Source organism: Saccopteryx bilineata, chromosome X (genome assembly GCF_036850765.1).
Source record: "Saccopteryx bilineata isolate mSacBil1 chromosome X, mSacBil1_pri_phased_curated, whole genome shotgun sequence".
Classification (NCBI taxonomy): Eukaryota; Metazoa; Chordata; class Mammalia; order Chiroptera; family Emballonuridae; genus Saccopteryx; species Saccopteryx bilineata.
The window spans coordinates 70,706,089-70,728,223 of NC_089502.1; the positions used below are offsets into that span (position 1 = coordinate 70,706,089).

Here is a 22,135-nt window from a genome sequence, read left to right on the forward strand (position 1 = left end):
GCAAAAAACCCAAGGCACCCTGAGATCTGCCTGTACCTATGTTTTCTTGCCAGCTACCTGTTATGCTCAGTCACTGCGAGAGTTTCTGTTGTACACAAATTGTGTGAGGTATGTTCTCAATGAGTCGACAGATAGGGGCTAGTGGAGTTCCTAAGTTTTATACATATTCACGCTTGGTGCCAGCGCTGTGTCTGTGGCAACTAAACAAAAGCCCAGTGTACACCAAGGCTAGCCCCAACGTCCAGGTGTCTGTAGACCATTGTGGTGGGTCAGGGTCTCAGGGAGTTTTCAGGATGAAGACAGCAGCTTTCCATCAGGCTCAAACTGAGAAAATTTGGCCATGTGAATAGAAGTCCCTGTGTCAGTGGGTCATGTGAGAAAAAATTGCCTCTGCCTTAAAGACAACACACTCAGTCTGTCCCTGTCTCTGGTTGGACATTATTGAGTGCTCTAGCTCAGCAAGGCAGGGCCACTGGGAATTAGGATGGTAGATCCAGTGGGTCTGTAGTGGAGGGAGTATCTGTAAGGCTCATGGGAAGGGGATAATAGCCCCCCAGTGCCAGAGCCATACAACTCAGGTTCTGACAACCCCTCAGTCTGCCTGGACCTCTACACCACATCCCCAAGCCGCTGACCTCTCCATAGGTGGTGAGCTTAGCAGGGCTGGTCACATTGGGAAGTTAGGGTTATTGCATTTCCCTGATTAAATCCTTAGAGATAGAAATACTTGACACAGGAAAGATGGTGTCTGTGGGCAATGGGGGAGAGAGACTCAGCACAGGAACTCTAGCAATTGTCCCTTTGTCTTTCTCCCTGGAGCCACACAAACCCATCTCATTTCACAGAACTCTAATCTGCTTGAGCCAGACTTTCTGAGCTAGAACCCAGAGTGATTGGATCCAAATGCGATTTTCTGTGTTCACCCTATAAGAGGGCAACTTTGTTATTCTCATCTCTCCCTAGTGGACAGAATATTTGCTGATTTTCACAGCAAGATTTTATGTTGGTTTGTCTTCCTAGCTCTGAGACTCTGAGCTGGTTGTAACCCTATGCTCCTTGGGAGCAATCTTTCCAGCTGCAATAACCCTCTGGATTCTCAGCTGTTACATGTTAGAGGGGGCCAGTTCTTTTTGTGTTTCCACCCTTCCTACTAGTCTTGATGTGGCTTATTTAAATTTTTTTTTTTTTACTCTTTAACAGGTTTATTGAAATATATTTCACATACTATAAATCTTACACTTCCATTGGGTTTTTAAAAATTTTTATACATAAGATTTCTGTTTAGCTAGTCTTCAGTTGGCTATTCAAGTTGAGTGTTCTGTGTTTTAGTTGTAATTTTAGTTTGGTTCTGGGAAGAGGTGAGTGTAAATTCCACCTACTCCACCAACATCTTGGATTCTCTTTTATTAGAGTCTTGATATGGGGTATGAGGTAAAAGTACAGGAGGATAAGAATGTATAGTAAGGTAGCCTGATCTGTGAATGGAAGTGGTCTTGTACCTCCAGTTTATTTCCATATCTCAACATGTCAAAACCCAGATGTGGGAAATATGACATAGAGGATGGAAAGTTGTTTGGAAACTCAGTGAGAAGTGTCATGTGTATCAGAGAGTTCCTCACAACATGTCCAGGGAGTAGGAAATGGCTAGGTAATGGGTGAAATACTGTCCAAGTTACTGTAATTTTTACCTTCAAAATTTTATGCATGTAAGAGGCTAGGTATTGATATTAGGCATCTACTTTGTTACAATAATTTTATACTGAGAATCACATTTTATTTTAATAATGCCCTTTTTACAGCTGAAGAAATTGCGACACAGAAAGATTAAGTAAACTTTACAAAGGCACAAACCCAGAGTTTCCTAGCTACAAAGCTTGGGTCATTTTCTTACCTCACACTGCCTCTATGAAAGGGCCCATTCTCTCAACACCCAGTTTAGGATGGTAATAAAAATACCTGTCATTTTTGGTGCTTACTGTGTGTGTGTGTATATATATATATATAATTTCATGTAATCTTCATAATTACCTTATAAAGTTGGTGTTGCTATTATTGTCCCCACTTTATGGACAGGGAAATTAACAGTTAGAGTGATTAAGCACTTTCACACGATCAGTATTAAGAATGAAATGCAGGTATGTCTGGATTCAAAGTATATGAATTTTCTTTTTTTTTAATTTTTAAAATTTTTTTATTTTCTTAAATAAATTTTTACTAATCTTAATGGGGTGACATTAATAAATCAGGGTACATATGTTCAAAGAAAACTTCTCCAAGTTATCTTGTCATTCAATTATGTTGCATACTCGTCATCCAAAGTCAAATTGTCTTCAGCCACCTTCTATCTGGTTTTCTTTGTGCCTCTCCCCTCCCCACTTTCCCTCCCTCTCCTCCCTCCCCCCTGTAACCACCACACTCTTGTCCATGTCTCTTAGTCTCGTTTTTATGTCCCACCTATATATGGAATCATGCAGTTCTTAGTTTTTTCTGATTTACTTATTTCACTCCGTATAATATTATCAAGATCCATCCATTTTGCTGTAAATGATCCAATGTCATCATTTCTTATGGCTGAGTAGTATTTATTCCATAGTATATATGTACCATATCTTCTTTATCCAGTCATCTATTGAAGGGCTTTTTGGTAGTTTCAATGTCTTGGCCACTGTGAACAATACTGCAATGGACATGGGGCTTCATGGGGCTTTACGTATCAATGTTTTTGAGGTTTGGGGGTATATACCCAGTAGAGGGATTTCTGGGTCATATAGTGGTTCTATTTTTAGTTTTTTGAGGAACCACCATACTTTCTTCCATAATTTTTGTATTACTTTACATTACCAACAACAGTGGTTGAGGGTTCTTTTTTCTCCACAGCCTCTCCAACACTTGCTATTACCTGTCTTGTTGATAATAGCTACTCTAATAGGTGTAAGGTGGTACCTCATTGTAGTTTTGATTTGCATTTCTCTAATAACTAATGAAAATAAGCATCTTTTATATATCTGTTGGCCATTTGTATTTCTTCCTGGGAGAAGTATCTGTTCATGTCCTCTTTCCATTTTTTTTATTGGATTCTTTGTTTGCTTGTTGTTGAGTTTTATGAGTTCTTTGTATATTTTGGATACTAGGCCCTTATCTGAGTTGGTGTTTGAAAATATCATCTCCCATTTAGTTGTCTGTCTGTTTATTTTGTTGTCAGTTTCTCTTGTTGAGCAAAAACTTCTTAGTCAGATGTGGTCTCATTCATTTATCTTTGCCTTCACTTCTCTTGCCTTTGGAGTCAAATTCATAAAATGTCTCTTTTCTTTTTTCTTCTCTGCTTTCTTTCCTTCATTCAAGTTATCCTCCAACTCACTGATTCAATCCTCAGCTCTATCCATCCTGTTTTTAATTCCTTCCATTGTGTTCTTAATTTCTGATATTGTGTTTGTCATCTTCTACTGATTCTTTTTTAATATTTCAATATCCTTTTTTATACTTGCTATTTCTTTATTTAGGTGTTCAAAATGACCATCCAGTGTTGTTTTAAGGTCCTTAAGCATCTTTACAATCATTATTTTGAACTCTGCATCCAGAAGTTTGGTTATTTTCATATCTCTCAGTTCAACTCCTGAAGGTTTCTCTTGTGGTTTTATTTGGATTACACTTCTTTGTCTTCTCATTTCTGTGTTCAGGTGTTTTGCTTATAGAGCTGGTAGAGTCTAGGCTTGGTGTTGTCAGCCTCCAATTTTCAATTGTGTTATTTCTAGTTCTTCTTGGCATCAGCTATTATTTGTAACCCACTTTCGGTTTTGGGCCCCTTTGAAGTCTTGATTTGCTTTTTTTCTTAACAGGTGATAGTATTGTTTACTGATCTCTGCTGGGGGCTTCCTTGAAACTGTATCCAGGAATGTGATGGGTGTAACCTGAGACTCTGAAGGCCTCTTCCACCAACTAATCTTTCTGAGGGAAGGGTGTTTTCTCAGCTTCAGTAGGGGGAGGTGTATCTCAGATCTCCATGGAGAGCTGAGTTATTGTCCCTCCTCCCCACTTCTTGTTTTCAACTGTGTCTTGTTGCACTGATTGGAGCTGGAGAGATGTCTGGAGATCTGTGTTCTGGAAGCAATTCAGTTCTGTTTTGTGAAAGGATCAGTCCCTCCTCCAGCTATGGCTGCCTCCAGTACTGGAAAAGTCAGCTTTTTTAGGTCATCCCCTGCATTCCTTTGCTCCTTACCATCTGTCCCTCTCTCTCCCCTTTCCACTTGGAAGATAAGCCAGTCCTTTCAACACACCTCACTCCCTGGTCACCAGGCAAGTGGCTGTGAGCAGTATTTTCTGCTCTTTTTCCTGGAGTGAGAGCCCCTCTGGGCTCTCAGCCTCACTCTCCCCTTTGTTCCTGTAAGCAGGGGAGATTCAGGCACTCCCTACCAGGTTTGTTGTGGCTTCTTCTTTGCTCCTTGATTTTTGAGAGCTGTTCTTGTAGTCCAAAGTTGGTTTTTCATGCTGATTGTTCCTAAGTTGATTTGCATTCCAGTTTTGTGGTGAGAGCTGGGAGTCTTTGCATCTGCCTACTCTGCTGCCATCTTCAGGTCCTGTTTATTTGTTTTCATAGTTTCAATTTCCTTGGTGATATATTCTTTGTGTTCTTTGAGTTGTTTTTTGAGCTCCTTAAATTGCCTTTCTGTGTTTCCTTGTATATCTCTAAGTATTTTTAGGATTTCTATTTTAAATTCTTTTTATTTAACTTTAAGGTTTCCAATCTATTAATTTTTTATAGATTTTACTCAGCTATCTGTGCTATATCTCTGTCTTTTTTATCCATGGTACTCAATTTCCTTTTCCTTAATGGCATCTGAGGGTGGTTTTGTTAATACCACTAATGAGAATTAATAAAGAATTTCTTTTTCCTTCATTCTTTGAGAAAATACCATGTAAAACCGAGAATTATATTTTGCTAAATGGAACAAAAGCTACCTATAATGGAGTGTCTGAGTTGGGGAGAAGTGGTAAAGGGGCAAAAAGGAGGTAGGGACACACAAAATGCAAAAAAGGAAAAAATTTGGATCAAGAATAAAATAATTTGCTTGTAAATAATGGTTGACAGAGAGATGTAGTGAAAGGGATAAGAGAAAAACAAGAAAAAGAAAAAAAACAGAAGAAAAACTATTGTATTAAGTGGAACAAAAGCTACATAGAATGGAGAGCCAGGGTTGGAGAATGCTAATGAGTTAAAAAGTGAAGTAAAAATCTCACAAAATGCCACCAAGAGAAAATTTGAATCCAAAATAAAATAATTTGTTCATGAGTGAGGATCCAATGAGAGGAAAAGTAAAGGAGAAAAGAAGAAAATAAGAGAGAGGGAGAAAAAAGATAAAAGGTAAAAAAGAAAAAAAAGGAGAGAATTAAGAGTTTTGGAGTGTAACTCTCATAGAGAGAAAGAAAAAAGAAAAGAAAAAAATGGGAAATGTAACACTTATGGGTAATGTAGGTCAATATGAAGAGAAAATAAGATGAGCAGAGAATAAAAGGACCAAGGTGTAAGAAGAAAAAAAATAAAGAAGATGAAAGAAGCAAAAAAATAGTGGAAAATGTTATAAACTCTGTGGATTTTTCTTGATTTTGAGAGGTTATCTTCTTCCTTTTTCTTTCCTTTCCCTCTTCCTGGTCGGTGGCTCTGTATCCCAGGCTCTGCCTCTGTGACATACTTAAGGTAGAGATTGCAGTTGATGTGTCTCTATGGCGATGTCATATACTAGGCTTCAGTCTCATTTGTAGTCAGAGCTTGTTAGCATTTGCAGGCTCCAACAATGGGAGATTCCATTTTCCCGGAGCCTCTCTCTTAATCTCTCCTTCCTGAATTAGCAGCCTGATGATCCAGCTATGAGGTTGCCACTGCCTCTTCCTGGAGAGTAAGAAGCTCAAAGAGCTGGCAAATCCCCACTCTATCCTCACTCAGCTCAGGGCTCTGGGTAAGGCTCTGTCAGTCAGAGCTGGCAGCATAATCAGGCAGGGCTGGGAGCCAAATGCTCTCAAGGTGTCTTTCTATGAGCCTCCAGGTGTGTCCAGTATGCCTCAGCACTCTGGGACCACTCTCCCCAAGCTTTTTGCACTTTGTAACCTGTTTTGGCTGGGAAGAAGATGCCCTAATCTCTGCCTGCAGAACAGGAGGTCTTAAAAGCTGCTAAGTCCCTCTTTTTAGTGCACAGCCCTGAATATGAAAGCTCTGCCAATCAGAGCCACCAGCTGAAGCAGGTAGGGGGTGCATGTTGACTTCTGTGCAGTTCCCCAGGTATATCTAGTTAAATTTGCCTTATCTTTCTGTGGGATTTCTTTCTGCAGGCTTCTTCCTTGTTAAAAAGCCTACAGCCTAGCCTGTCTAACTTCTGCAGTGTTCTCTGAGGTCTGTTCCATAGGAATATGTTTTTCACCCTGTATCAGCTGCCAGCAAGTTGCCCCCGCCCCTACATTTGCAGAGCAAGAGGCACTAAAAATTATCACGTCTCTTGTCTTAGATCACTGATCTGAGAGAGACCTTGTCAACTAGAGCCACGTAAGCCAGTTGGACGGTGAGCAGACTGTGGGTTAAGCTAATTCCAGCAATTGGATCCACAGATTTGCTCCAGAGACAGTCTGCAAGCTGCCTGCATGCCTCTCCCCCTAGCACTTCCATAATTTTTCTTCTTGGGGAAGTTAGCCTAAATGGCTGGGTGAGGCACCGCCTGCCCAAAGAAGTCCAGGGGTAGGGAAGTTCGTTTTCACACACTCTCCGTGCGCTGTTGCTGGGGGAGCAGGACCACACCAAGACTCTGGGCATAGCCCACACAGAAGCCTCTGACCCTGCCCCTCTATCCAGGAACATGGGCACCCATGCCCGGGGCATTAGAAGGAACCTCTCGCACACTGTCTGAGCTCGCCGACCAGGATATCGGGGGTAATAGCAGCTGCTGCTCACCCGCCTTTTCTGGGGTCTGGCGCTGGTGTTAGCTCACGTGGGCTGAGTCACTGTGGGCACACTCTTTCCTTGGCTTGAACGTCTGTGCCCCAGCCTGGCTCCCTCCACACCCCCAGCACCCACTCTCTCTCTCAGTTCCAAGTGAAAGCAGCTCTTGCTCAGGTTAGTGAGGAAGGTGGAGTGTTCTACTCTCCATCTTATTTCCTTTAGGGTTGATTATATATTTAGCCAAGTTTCTGCCCAATCATACCTTTTTGTTCAGTGTGTGGGACTTCCAGACGCTACAAGGATAGATTTTTCTGTTTCTGATTATAGACCTTGTTGAAATTTTGGGGAGAGGTATTGGGAGCACTCCTCACGGTGCCATTTCTCTGATGTCACCCTCTTATGTATTTTCTAATACCCAACATTCTTTCTGTGAGTCTTAAAGGGACAACAAAAGTTCTATTCACATTGTGTGTGTTAATTCTATGTACACAATGATACTTTATGGTGAAGATGAAGTTATACTGTGGCAAAACAAAAGTGTAATTTACATATGGCACTTTAGTGTGTGTGTGTGTGTGTGTGTGTGTATTACAGGTACAGTGGTTCACACCTGAGAATTCTCATGACAACCTCAGAGCTGAACAGGACCAAAAGGCCAGATTCCTCCTTTGGACTAAAAAATTAACACATTAAAGCCCTGCCAAGTACCTGTCATAGGGCAGGGGGAGGTTTATCAAGCTGGATAGTAGTAGTACTGAGGGTACAAACCTAAGTAAATCTGGGTTTGAATCTTGAGAAAAGATGTGCTTTTTAGTATGTCTTGTAATATTTCATTAATAGCTGGATATTATGTACTAGGTAAAAGGAACTGCTATAAATAAACCTTTAGAAATGTGGTGGTAAGTTGTGGGGGAGGAAAAGTATCTTATAGTCCTGTGACTCAGTTTCAATATGTTAATTATCCTATATGTCTGGACTCTGAACTTGAAAATGTCTTTCAGTTTTTATCCAGTCTGTGGAATAGAATGGCTAGAGTGGGCTTAAGTTGTATTTCCCTTCTTCCATGTGGAGTGCTCGAGCTGTTGGAGTTGGCTATTTCTCTATAGTCTCATCACTTAGACTTTGATAAAACCCCAGTAGGGTCAGTTCTAGTTAACTAGTGTTTTTTGAGTACAGTCCTTGTTAAGAACTTGTATCCTTTGTTAAGAAATTGGTTCCGGCTCTGGCCGGTTGGTTCAGCGGTAGAGCGTCGGCCTGGCGTGCGGGGGACCCGGGTTCAATTCCCGGCCAGGGAACATAGGAGAAGCGCCCATTTGCTTCTCCAACCCCCCCCCCTCCTCCTTCCTCTGTCTGTCTCTTCCCCTCCCGCAGCCAAGGCTCCATTGGAGCAAAGATGGCCTGGTCGCTGGGGATGGCTCCTTGGCCTCTGCCCCAGGCGCTAGAGTGGCTCTGGTCGCGGCAGATCAACACCCTGGAGGGGCAGAGCATCGCCCCCTGGTGGGTAGAGCGTCGCCCCCTGGTGGGCGTGCCGGGTGGATCCCGGTTGGGCACATGCGGGAGTCTGACTGTCTCTCCCCGTTTCCAGCTTCAGAAAAATACAAAAAAAAAAAATTGGTTCCTTTGCCCCTCATCTTTCCAGGGGCCAAATTAAGTTTTTTTTTTATCTCCCATATACACTTTGATAACCTGGTAAAGCTTCTATAGGTAAAACTTACAAAACTTTGGGAGGCTCCCACCTCTTACTGAGTACCCCTAGAATGTTTAACTCTGACTTGTCTACTCTGTGACTTTGGCAGTTTGTCAATTACAGATCTATAGTAGACAGTTAGGCACGAGCAGATCAAGGATGGTGGGCCAGCTACAGGATATTGTTTCAGGACCCTTGTTTTCACTTCCTTTTTGGTTTGGGAGCAATCATCTCTATATAGCACTGGGTTGGGTACATAGCATCCCACAAAAATGCTCACCCCCATGCACTTGTCATGATCATGTAGCCATCCTTCCATGCTCTCAAGGAGCTCACAAAGTCAAGATTGCTCTGTGGTTTTTGTGGGGCCAAAAACTGTGACTATCTTATAGTTTTGTTTTCCATAATATTAGATTTTCTTTCCTTTTTTTAATGCTGATTATTCTGTCTGGAGTACATCTTCATCCCAACCTACTGCCTCATATAGTAATTTCTGCTCCTCATTGTAGGTTCACTTCTCTAGGAACCTCGTTGGCCTTCCTTTTTATATCTCAAAGAGTTATTCCTTTCTTCTGGCCACTTCCATAGCACTCCATTCTTGTCTTTTACAACAAAGTCTGTATTTCAAAACTCATTATAGAACACTTTAGATGGATTAAATTGTCTAAAAAATAATATAATGAACAGTCATGTACCCACTACCCAGTTTAATAAAATATTAAAGATATAGTTGGGACCATGTACATTTTTTTTCTAATCACATTCTCCTAACCCAAAGACAGCAATATCCTGAGTTAGTATTTATAATTTCCTGCTTATGTGTATACTTTTAAAAAGTATAATATAGTATTATTTTCATTCTTTTAAATATTATATTAATGATTTATGCTGTATGCCTCATTCTGTGTCTTGCTTTTTGTTGCAGTGCTTTATGTGTTAGAATAGTATCAATGTTTACATAAGTAAGTCTAGTTAGTTAATTTTAATTATTCTATAGTATTCCATTATATGAATATACTCACCAAAATATTATCTTTATGAGGAAAGATATTTTGTTCACTGAACTATCACTGTGCCAGAAATAGGGCCTGGTATATAGCCAATACTTAATAATAAATATATTTTGTATAGCTATGACAATTTATTAATCATTTTGCTGATAACATATATATAATTTTTAGGTTTTGATTATTATAAATATTGCTGTAATATACAGCTTTGTACATTCTTCTTTTTCTTTTTCTTTTTTTTGTATTTTTCTGAAGCTGGAAACGGGGAGAGACAGTCAGACAGACTCCCGCATGTGCCCAACTGGGATCCACCCGGCACGCCCACCAGGGGTGAAGCTCTGCCCACCAAGGGGCGATGCTCTGCCCCTCCAGGGCGTCGCTCTGCCACGACCAGAGCCACTCTAGCGCCTGGGGCAGAGGCCAAGGAGCCATCCCCAGTGCCCAGGCCATCTTTGCTCCAATGGAGCCTTGGCTGCGGGAGGGGAAGAGAGAGACAGAGAGGAAGGAAGGGGGGTGGAGAAGCAAATGGGCACTTCTCCTATGTTCCCTGGCCGGGAATCGAACCCGGGTCCCCCACACGCCAGGCCAATGCTCTACCGCTGAGCCAACCAGCCAGGGCCTACATTCTTCTCATGAAAATTTTAGAGGATATTTTCTATGGTCTGCTTCAAGGAACACAGTCTCTAGGTTAGAGTGTATTTACAACTTCAACTCTACTAATTAATTCCAAGTGATTTCTTTTGCAACTGGTTGTGCCAATTTATCCTTTCCACTTGCAATACGTTTGCTTCTGTTGTTCCTATTCTCACTAACATATAGAATTCTAAGACTTATATTTTTTAGTACTATCTCTAATGATCTTCTTCATTCAGCATCATCTTTGAGCTCCTTTAGAACAGGAGCTATGTCTTATTCTTTTTTATATCCCTAAACTTAGCATGGTGCCTGGCACTAAGTAGGTACATCTATTCACATTGCTTGTGCATGCACAATGAAGGAGCTAAATCAGGATTTCTTTCTGAGTTCTGCAATCAAATTGTAAGGACAAAATTATAAATGATTTGGTGACTCTCCTTACACATCTGACAAAGCAGTGCCACTCACCTAAGTTAAAGCTTTTTGTCTGATATTCTTACTCTTGGCCTTAATCTTTAAGACTGATTGTTTATTTGGACATTCTGAACAACTCCTGTATTCATCTTCTTTCCAAAACATGGTCCCTCTACTTGAACTTCTCTATACATTGTAGCCTATGGCAAGAGAAACATTGGTTAGCCTTTGGCTCAGGTTCACAGATATCCACCAGTGATGGACCTGACTGGTTCCATGAACTCCCTCCTAATTATCACAGGGTATCAGCAGTATGGGTGTGTCCTAAGTTAATGAAAACTAGGTAGGCCACCTTTTTACTTTTTCACTCTTGTTAAATAATAAAAACCAGTGGTATTCTAGAGTTTATTTATTCCACATATGGTAAAATTCACCTTTATAAAATCATCCCAAGTAAAAATGATAGGGAAAGGAGAGATACTGCTTGGAAATGGTAGCAGTTAAAAGTTTCAGAAATATATAAATGCCAAATAAGTTCACGGATACAATATCTCTGGATTGTGTGTGTGTGTTATTCTATGTTTAAAATAAAAGATACAACATGATTTGGTTACATAATAATAAGATACAACTTATGGTAAGGGAAGATTTCTTCACTTGGGTACATTTTCCACATGACCAAGGGGAAAACTAAGGAATGAGCTCTGTGTTATAAGCAATTTATTTGAGTTTGTTATTTTTCTATTGTGTTGGTGGTCAAGAAAGAACAAGATCTGCAAAGAAAACATGAGTTATAGGAGGTAGAGGGCTGCTCTTTACATAGTGGAATCTTTTTGTTAAAGTTGGAAATTTGTTGAGCACTGTACTGCGTTATCCTGACCTTCATCCAATGGTCAGGCAGGGTCTTCTGCCTACCTTCTTATCATCATGGCAGTGTTACAAATCTAAGGAAGAGCTTTCCGTTTTCTCTTTGTAAGGTAAACTGAAAATGCAGTATTACATGGTAAAGGTTAAAGGACAATCATCTGCCAAAAAGCTTTCTAACCTTCTCTATTTCTTGAACAAATGGTCTTCTTTTATCTAAGCGAGTTAGTTGTCTTGTGTCAGATTGGCATCCTGCTGTTATAGCAGAAATACTTGCAGGGTAGATGACTCCAGAATTTTTTGGACTTTTTCCTAACAGAGGGGAAGAATAATAGAGTTAGCACTTATTTGAGACAGATGAAGAGATCCATGGCTCAGGACTGAAGTCTTGCATCATATTACTTGGTGGCAGGGCTAGCAGCAATGATCCTGTGGTTGCTGCTACTGTTGCTACCTTGGCTATAAAAGTATCACTGTGTGCCATAGGAAGAGGGGTCAATGACTTCTTTGAATCACTCCCTTTATCTGCTTGCTAAGGGATAAGATCAGAGAAGTAGAATGCAGGTAAGAATTGACCACTAAGGGGAACCTCATTGTCAGTGAGGAATGGAGGGACTGCAGAAAGAAGCACAGTCTGGTTGCTGGTCAACATACCAGGGTGAAATTAGCACTCTGTATGCAAACCAATCTTATCTCTGTTATTGGATACTTTGGGGAAAATATATATTGATGTCAGAGGGCTTCATGGATGGAGTGTTTATGTAATTGCAAAGCAGAGGGGCATACCTTAGCTAAAATACCCTTCCACGCCATATAAAATCACCTTTGCAAACTCCTGGAAGTGATTCCCTAACAAGTCTTCTTGTCTGCTGCTAAGTACTCATAGATACACAGGAGTCCAAAGAGGCAAATGAAAGAATAAAAGCAGTTATCAACAACCTGTATTTATTCTACTAAGGAAGATACTAGAGGCCTCAGAATTTTCATTTGTAGAGTTAAAAGTATCTCCAAGCTTTAAGGGCATTGTTCCCATGGTCTCAAAACAATAAGTTAAAAAGTCAAGCAAATGTGTCAAAGAAAGCTCATTATATTGAGTGCAAGATCTTAAAGACTACCAACAAAATTAGAGAAAGGCAGTGCTAGAAATACCCTTAGGGACCATATGAGAATCCCTGAGAAACTTGGTTGTTTGGACTTTTTTTTTTTTAACAATTCAAGCTCCACTCCCTAAATTCACAAGTAATTGGATGGGTCTCAGAGTCAATATCAACCAATTATTTCCCTTCCCTACTCATCCTTTTGGGTGAAAGGGAGCTAACAGCAGAGTGAGACTTACCCAGAGTTTGATGGAACATCTGCCAAACTATATCATTAGAAAAAAAAGCTCAAAGTAAGAAGAAGATAAGGTCTGGTAATTCCAAGAGATGAATGATACCTGACATTTGAAACTAATATTGGAAACACTGTTTACTCTATATGAGAGAGGTAGGTGGTCCAGCTTGAAAAAGGGTGCTATTATAATATGCAACTCTTTATATGGTATAACAAGTTAGTAACATTATTTCTATATATATGTGCGTATATATATATATATATATAGTATATAGAGTGCATACATGAATATATACTCCAATAACAGGAGGAAGTAATAGTTAAGTTTAAAATTATAGGTTAGTAAATTACTAACAAAAATAGTAACATTTGGGTAATGTATCCACTGTTGGCTGCAGACAAGAATCTTTCAGTAAGATAATAGAATATTGGTTGACTTATTGTACCTGCTTACCATGGTTGGCTGAGGGCCGATATATCTGCCTATCCTTCAGGTGAAGAGTGACATTCTTGATGTAGGGTTTTCCTTATTCAAGAGGTAAATAGGTGAGGAGTCTCTCTTACTGCTTATCTTTCCTGGCCTTGGCCCAATATGAGATCCAAATGGAAAATGAAGGACAGAAACAAGAGAAGTGTTCAGCAGTTGAGAGTAGTAGTAAAGGAGTGGAAGGAATTGCTTTTAGTAATTAGGCTAAGGCAGCCCACCCTGAAATGGCTTTTGACGCAAGGGCAGCCACTTTGAAACATGATTAAACTAACAACAACAAAAATGGTATGAATTATATCAATTCAAAAGTTTGAGCTTTAAAATAACTTTTAACAGTTTAACTGTTTGAATCATTAATATTGTGCTGGCTTAAGCATCCCATTATGAAATCTTATGGAGAGGAATGTGTTCATTTCTTTATAAGTTGTAGTTCCCAAGATCTCTTGTTGAGGGGTCCTTGGAACTGTCTGAAGATATTTATATTGTTTTTATATCTATATAAAGTCCTGATAAAAGTTCTGTTCAGTGTCTGCCTTGAGAAAAAGCTTTTTTATAAAATAGATGCAATACAAGCATGTCCTGCAATAGGTGAATCCTCTTGCTGAATAAATTATAGAATGAACTTCTACTTACTGAAACACTGGGTGGTAAAGCCATGTGCATTACTGAAGACTTTTTTTGAACACTTGAAGGGTTCTTTGCCCCAGTTAAGCAAAATCAGAAAATATGTGAGAGCATCTTTGACTCTGTTCCTGGGGATTCTAGCTACTACATCAAGTTGTGTTAGCCAAGGCTGGTCCTTGGCAAAGCTGCTGACCATGAAGAGTAACTGAAAACTCTCATTAACTAGGTGACCAAATGATGGTTAATTTCCATCTCTAGAGCTGTCATTTCTCAGCAGAGACAGGAAAGAGGGAGGAACCAGGCTTGTCCCTTCATCATAACCTTCCAGTCATAACTTACTCCATTCAACTCATAGGGTCTGCCTAAACCAATAGTAAAACTGATTCAGACCATTTCCTGGGAGCACAGCTACAAAACAGCCACCTGTGTCTCTGGGCCTCTTTACAAACTTCTTCAATGAGCAGGATGTGGATTATCCTGCCTCTTACTGCCTTTTATGTCACTAACGCTTTTGAGTCACAAGTGAAAACTGATTTTGAGCGGTCCTGGTATTTTGGATCACTGTAGAAAAGATGGGAGCAGTTGGAGCAGAAGCTCAGGCCTCTGTTTCCATGAAGAAGGCATACTTTCTGTGTGCATGCTAGCCAAAATGGAAATCAAAGAAAAATAACTACTCCTGAGATTAATTCCAGTGGCATCAGCATTTACATTAACAGGTGTTCATGTGTATGCACAAATGTGCTTGCATGGTCCAAATAGTGGAAAGAGCATTGGGTCCATGGCCAGGGAATATGCATCAAAGTATCCTTGTTTTTCTGGTTCTTAGTTTTCCCACTTAGAAAATGGAGAGTAAGAAAGAACCAGAGAATCTTTTGGGTTCTCATTTTTGTAGAATGCTGGTTACTCCTTTTTCCCTCTGATGCTATAAGAATGAATCAGAGAAGGAAGCTCATTACCTCCAAAATCAATGGATAGTCTCACCATACAATACAAGGAGGAGTACATTGCCTAACCAGGTGTGATTTATGATCATGGGCTTAGGGTGAAGGTGGGAGGCACTGCTTTGTCAGATGTGATCCAACTGCATAATTGCTTTTGTGAAAGAGACTACAGACAGGGCCAGTATTTATCATAGTCATCCCTGACCCCCAGGAGGGGAACTACACATTTTTCCTTTGACAAAAAGCTAGTGACAAGAGATTTTTTAGAAGTAGAGTACAGGCCAATCTGTAAGGGTAGCAGGGACAAACTCTTCCCTCATTGCTCTTTTCTAAGTCCATATAGCCCCATTTTGTGTGTTGCTGTGTACCCAACTGGATCTGGGAGCCTATGTGTCAAAGTCATAGAACTCTTGAAATTCATGAGTCTGATTGGATGTTGCCTGGCATGGAAAATAGTCACAATGGTGAGAAAACTGCTAGCTTATAGGAAAATATCCTAAATATTCTGGGCATGCCAAACTCTCACTGAAGTGGCTAGAAATTGCTTGAAAACAAAAGACACTGTAGAATGTTAGATGCCTCATTGCAGACAAATAGCTGACAGCTCCCTTCCACTGGCAAATTCTAGGTTTTAGGTCTGAATAATGGCTGCTTTAATTTATTAAAAAAAGATATCCAGGTAAAAGTCTACCAAGCCTTGTTTGGAGGCTAATTTCCAAGATCTGAATATGATAGGGTCATAGTTCCTAATTGGAGGCTCTGTAAGTCTTTGAAGGGTCAACAGAGATTGTTTCTTCTAGTGGCCCTCATGAAAGTATAATGGACAAGTTGGTGGGGGACATATAGAATTACTGAAGGTGCTGTTGTGGGGAATGTTCACACCCAGGCAGGGTTATTGGTGTTTAATAGAAAGAGAAATGGGACTGAACATCACTGTCTATCAGGCTTGGGGGCCTGTCTTGGGCCAGCTGTGCTCTAAAAATATGTGTGAAGAGTAGAGATTCTCTGCTAAGGTGCTCTTTTTCATTCTCTAGTCCAAAAATAGTTGTAATTCTATAACCATGACATTCATGTAAAATAATTGGTGATTTCTGAGAAAAAAAGAGAACAATTTGAAAAGAGATGACAAAGAGCATTGGTAGTAGGTTACATGGGTAGAGTGCTATAGTGGACCACAGAGTTATAGTCAGGTGGTGGGCTGTGGCATTCCAGGGTAGGATCCAGTGGCAGGAGGGAAGTTTCCTTCATCTCGTCTTCTTCTTCAAGCTCAAGGGCTGATTGGTATTTCACAAGCTCCATCTCAGTCTCCCTCTGAAGAGACTCCTTGTTCTTGATGACAGTATTCAGGCTGGTCAGAGAAAAAAAGAAATATGCTTAGCATAGAACTGATGAGTTGGAGATAGGAGAGCATATTTTACACAGAGGAATGCCAGATATTGGCAGACATGTAGGAAGACAAGTTTCTTTTGAAAATATCAAGTTTTTTCCCTTTGGGGAAGCCAAAAGTCAGTGCAGGTCTACATGAACTGTAGTGACCCTGTACTAAATAAATGAGGAAACTCAAGAAATAAAACTGTGGTCTTCCTAGCAGGCAGTTTTTAATCTAATTGGGGAATAACATCAGGAATATTTACAATGTGCCATATGTTCACTGCTAACACTGCCTTAAGTTTCAGGAAATTCTACAGAGCTGTGTAACTTTGGAAGAGTCATGATGTGTGTTTCAATTTCTTCATCTGTAGGATTATTATGAGGAAATAGAGCTGCATTAGATGACTTTTAAGCTCTTTTTGGTTCTAATGTTTTCTTTGATTATCTTTAGCTTATAAAAATGGCAACTGTATATAGTTTAACTTAAAGCTTTAAGGTGTCATTCTTTCTGTTATAAAAATAATCCTGTGTGACCCTAGGCTAGTTTCTTCTCTTCACTATCACTCAATTTCCTCATATATAAAGGGAAGAATGAAAGGTCTCCAGGCCTACCAGAGTAGTTGCAGTAGGGGTGGAGTAGCAGGAAGCAACTTTTTTTTCTCTGGAGCCTGGGGCATTATACTCTATCAAGACCCTGCATCCCTCTTCTGATGGTTCCTTGTTTCCTCATACTGAGCACCTATGGCAGAAAGGAACTCTCTCCTCTGTGTAGCTCTCACCCAAGAACCCATGATAGCCTTGAATGAAAGTTAAATGCTTATGGGAACTCTCCCAAAGGGACCTGCCTTGTTGTACAGACTTTTAAGGGCACCAAGACCTCTGGATCCTGGGCCTTGGGTTATGGTATGGGGGTACAAGCCTTAGTTTTCCTACCAGTGTAACAGAGCTGTTAATAAATATTTAATGAGACTCTTTTACATAAAATCTTTGGTTAAGAACTATATTATTATTGTACACCAGACTCTTGTAATAAAAATAAATGATATTTTTCTTTTTCCTGGAATTTAATTCAATGACATGTAGAAATTTTCAAGTTGAAGAAATGGTATAGCTTCCCCCAGTCCATCTTTGAATGAGGTTGAGTGGGTTCATGGAATGTGGGATAAGAAGTTATCTCTGAGGGAAATGTACCACTGACAGAGTGTCACATTATTTAAAGGTGTAAGGCTTGTCTGTGAAGTAGAAGAAACTTTAAACTCCACTACTAGCATATATCTTTTTGTAGATTAAGACTCATCTCCTGGGTAAAAGTAGCCAGTCCAGAAAAAGGCTAGATATAACAAGTGTCATATCATCTCTGAATGGAAGAAACTTTTTAAGTCTTTTCTAAAATGTAGGTCATGATTAAGTAGACCTGGAGCCACTCCTTTATTTCCTCACTATGGCCAAATTTTTCTATTCTCCTTTGTGTAAAACACTTCTTGGCCTCTTTCTTTCTCTGAATTTGCTCATGCTTTATTATAACTAGAATACTTTCTTTCTTCTTACACACTCATATAAATTTTACTCACCCTCCCAGGTCTTATTCAGATCCTACTTTGCCGAAAAGCCAGATCCCAGTAGGTAAGCCCTTCTCTGAACTCTTAAGGACTATGGTTAGAAGAGAAGACTTGTAGTGCTTACATAGCCTAAGTTCATATCCAATCTTTGCCATTGGGTAAGTACTTTAAAATCTCTGATACTCAGTTTTATCATCATCAAGGAAACATAATTACCACATAAAATAGAGATGGTTAAATAAACTTTTATGTACAAGCTAGTTGGGAAATCCTGGTATATGCTAAGTGTTTTCAAAGTGTTAGCTATTATTGAAAATACACAACTAGAGCAAATACATACATACATACATACATACATAAATGCATAAAAGAATTAAAAAATAAGAAAAGTCTAAGGGATCTCTAGGTCAATATCAAGCATAAAAACATCCATATCATAAGGGTACCTGAATGAGAAGAGAAATAGCAAGGGATAAAAAATTATCTAAAGAAATAACGGTTGAAAATTTTCTTAACCTGGTGAAGGAAAAATGATACATCTGTTAAGGAAGCAAAGAGTCTCAATTAATATGAAACCAAAGGGGCCCATAGCAAGGCACATCATAATTAAAATAACAAAAAGACAAAAAAAAGCATCCTAAAACCTGCAAGAGAAAAGCAATTAATTACCTACAAAGGAGCACCCATAAGGCTGACATCAGACTTCTCAACAGAAACACTTCAGTCCAGAAGGGATTGGCAAGATATATTCAAAGTGATGCAGAACAAGAACCCATGATCAAGACTACTCTATCCAGCAAAGCTCTCATTTAAAATTGAAGGAGAAATAAAGAGTTTCCCAGACAAAAAAGGCTGAAATAGTTCATTACCACATGACCAGGGAGTGGCACAGTGCATAGAGCATCAGCCTGGGATGCTGAGGACTCAGGTACAAAACCCTGAGGTTGCCAGCTTGAATTCAGGCTCATCTGGCTTGAGAACAGGCTCATCAGCTTCACCACGGGGTCATAGACATGACCCTATGGTCGCTGACTTGAGCCCAAGGTCACTGCCTTGAGTCCAAGGTTAATGGCTTGAGCAAGGGATCATCACTTGGCTGCAGCCCCCTGGTCAATGCTCATATGAGAAAGCAAACTACGAACAACTAAGAATTGATGATCACAATGAAGAACTGATGCTTCTCATCTCCCTTCCTGTCTGTCTGTCTGTCTCTGACTCTCTTCTCTCTCTCTTAAAAGAAAGAGTTCATTTCCACCAAACCAGGATTTCAAGAAATGTCAAAGGACCTACCAAAAGAAGAGGAAGGGAAAAAATCAAGAGAAAGAGGATTATAGATTTAAAGAATAAAATGGCAATAAATAAGCACCTATTGATAATATCTTAAAGGTTAATCAATAAAATACTTCAATCCAAAGACATAGGGTAGCTGAATAGATAAGAAATCATGATATATATATATATATATATATATATATATATATATATATATATATCCTGTAAACAAGAGACTCACCTCAGAAGAAAAGATACACATAGATTGAAAGTGAAGGAATGGATAAAGTATTCCATACAAATGGAAATAAAAAAGCTGGAGTAGCAATACTTATATCTGACATAATAGCCTTTAAACCAAAGGCTATAAATAAGGAACAAAAAAAGTCACTGTATAATAATAAAGAGAACACTTAAACAAGGGGATATAACCATTTTAAATATTTATGCACCCAATATAGGAGCAACTAAGTATATAAAACAGATTTTAAAAGCCATAAAGGGAGAGATCAAGAGCAATACAGTAATAGTAGGGGATTAACACCCCTCTGACATCAATAGATAGATCGTCCAGACAGAAATCAACCACAAAAAAATCAGTATCCTTAAATGACACACTAGATCAGTGGGATTTAATTTACATCTTCAGGACATTTAACCCCAAAGTAGCAGAATATACATTCTTTTCAAGTACACATGGTACATTTTTTTAGGATAGACCACATATTAGAACATAAAATAAGTCTCAATAAATTTAAGAAGGTTGAAATAATATCAAGAATCCTCTCTGACCAAAATGGCATGAAACTAGAAATCAACAATAGAAAAACTGAACAGCATTCAAATATTTGGAGGTTAAATGGCTTGTTATTAAATAATGAATAAATTCACAATGAGACCAAGAAAGAAATAAGAAATTTCCTTGAAACTAATGAAAATGAACATACAAAAACCAAAAATCTATGGGACACAATAAAAGCAGTCCTGATAGGGAAGTTCTTAGCATCACAGGCATATCTCAAGAAGCAAGAAAAATCTGAATAAATAATCTAATCTTGAACCTAAAAGAACTAGGAAAGAACAACAAACAGAGCCCAGAGGAAGTCAAAAGAAGGAAATAATAAAGATCAGAGTGAAAATAAATCACAAAGTGTCTAAAAAAGCAATACATTATACTAAGCGAAATAAGTAAATCAGAAGAAACGAAGAATTATATGATTCCATACATAGGTGAGACATAAAAATGAGACTCAGAGACATGGACAAGAGTGTGGTGGTTGCAGGGGGAGGAGAGGGAGGGGATAGGGGAGGGGAGGGGCATAAAGAAAACCAGTTAGAAGGTGACGGAAGACAATTTGACTTTGGGTGATGGGTATGCAACATAATCAAATGTCAAAATAACCTAGAGATGTTTTCTCTGAACATATGTACCCTGATTTATCAATGTCACCCCATTAAAATTAATAATAAAAAATAAATTAAAAAAATAAAAAATAAAAAAGCAATACAAAAATCAATAAAACCAAGTGCTGGTTCTTTGAAAAGGTAAACAAGATTGACCAACCTTTAATTAGATTTATCAACAAAAAAGAGAGAGGACTGAAATAAATAAAATTAAAAAAGAAAGAGAAGTAACAACTGACATCAGAGAAATACAAAGGATTATAAAAAATACTATAAAGAAATATATGTTAAAAAATTAGACAGCCTCAGCAAAATGGATAAATTCTTAGAAACATACAATTATGAAAACTGAATCTAGAAGAATCAGAAACCTGAGATGACTGATTACAAAAAATGAAAGTAAAAATAGTTATCAAAAAATTCCCAGCAAAAAAAATTCCTGGACCAGATGGCTTCACAGGTAAATATTACTAAACATTTAAAGAAGAACTAACACTTATCCTTCTGAAACTATTTCCAAAAATTCAAGAGGAGGGAAGACTTCTTAGCTCATTTTATGAGGCATGCATTATTTTAATTCCAAACTCAGGTAAAGACATTACAAAGAAAGAAAATTATAAGCCAATATCCCTGATGAACATAGATGCTGAGATTTTGAACAAAATATTAGCAAACCAGATCCAGCAATACATTAATAAGATCATACACCATGATCAAGTGACATTTATTCTGGTGAGACAAGGCTGGATGAATATTCATTCACAAATCTATAAATGTGATTCATCACATAAAGAAAATGAACAATAAAAATCATATGATCATATCAATAGATGCAGAAAAAGCATTTGATAAAATCTAGCACCCATTTATGACCAATACTCTCAGCAAAGTGGGAATACAGGGAACATATTTCAACATAAAACATAATAAAGGCCATATATGACAAACGAACAGCCAATATCATAATGGGAAAAAATTAAAAGCAACTCCCTTAAGATCAGGAACAAGACAGGGTTGTCACCCCTCCCATCTCTTATTCAACACAATACTGGAAGTCTTAGCTTCAGCAATCAGACAAGAAGAAGAAATAAAAAGCATCCAAATTGAAAAATAAGAAGTGTCATTATTTGCTGATAACCTAATACTGTACATAGAAAACCCTTAAGTCTATGCCAAAAAACTGATAGACTTGATAAATGAATTTGAAAAATGGCTACATATAAAATTAATATTCAGAAATCAGTGGTGTTTTTATACACTAATAATGAACTGTCAGAATGAGAAATTAAGGAAGCAATCCCATTTACTACTTTATTAACAACAATAAAAACAACAAAATAAAGTACATAAGAATAAATTTAACCAAGGAGGTAAGTTACTCATATTCAGAAAATTATGACAATGAAAAAGGAAATTGAAGAAGAAAAAAACAAGACTAAGTATATATACACTGTGTTCATGGATGGGAAGAAGTAACACCATTAAAATGTCTATACTACCCAAAGCAATATATAGATTGAAAGCAATTTTTATTAAAATACCAATGATATACTTTCTAGATCTAGAAAAAGTATTCCATACTTTTATATGGAACCAAAAAACAACACTAGTA

At 38.6% G+C, this 22,135-nt stretch overlaps 1 protein-coding gene across 4 annotated transcripts in view; it reads right to left on the minus strand.

The window, feature by feature from the left end:
* Positions 1-11,856: 11,856 nt before the first annotated feature.
* Positions 11,857-22,135, minus strand: part of LOC136316702 (vascular endothelial growth factor receptor kdr-like) — a 277,304-nt gene continuing 267,025 nt past the window's right edge. For all 4 annotated transcript variants that reach the window (XM_066248756.1, XM_066248754.1, XM_066248755.1 and 1 more), the window contains exon 30: positions 11,857-16,265. In XM_066248756.1, the coding sequence (XP_066104853.1) occupies positions 16,064-16,265 (202 nt within the window). In that variant the 3' untranslated portion in view covers positions 11,857-16,063. The remainder of the gene's footprint in view (positions 16,266-22,135) is intronic.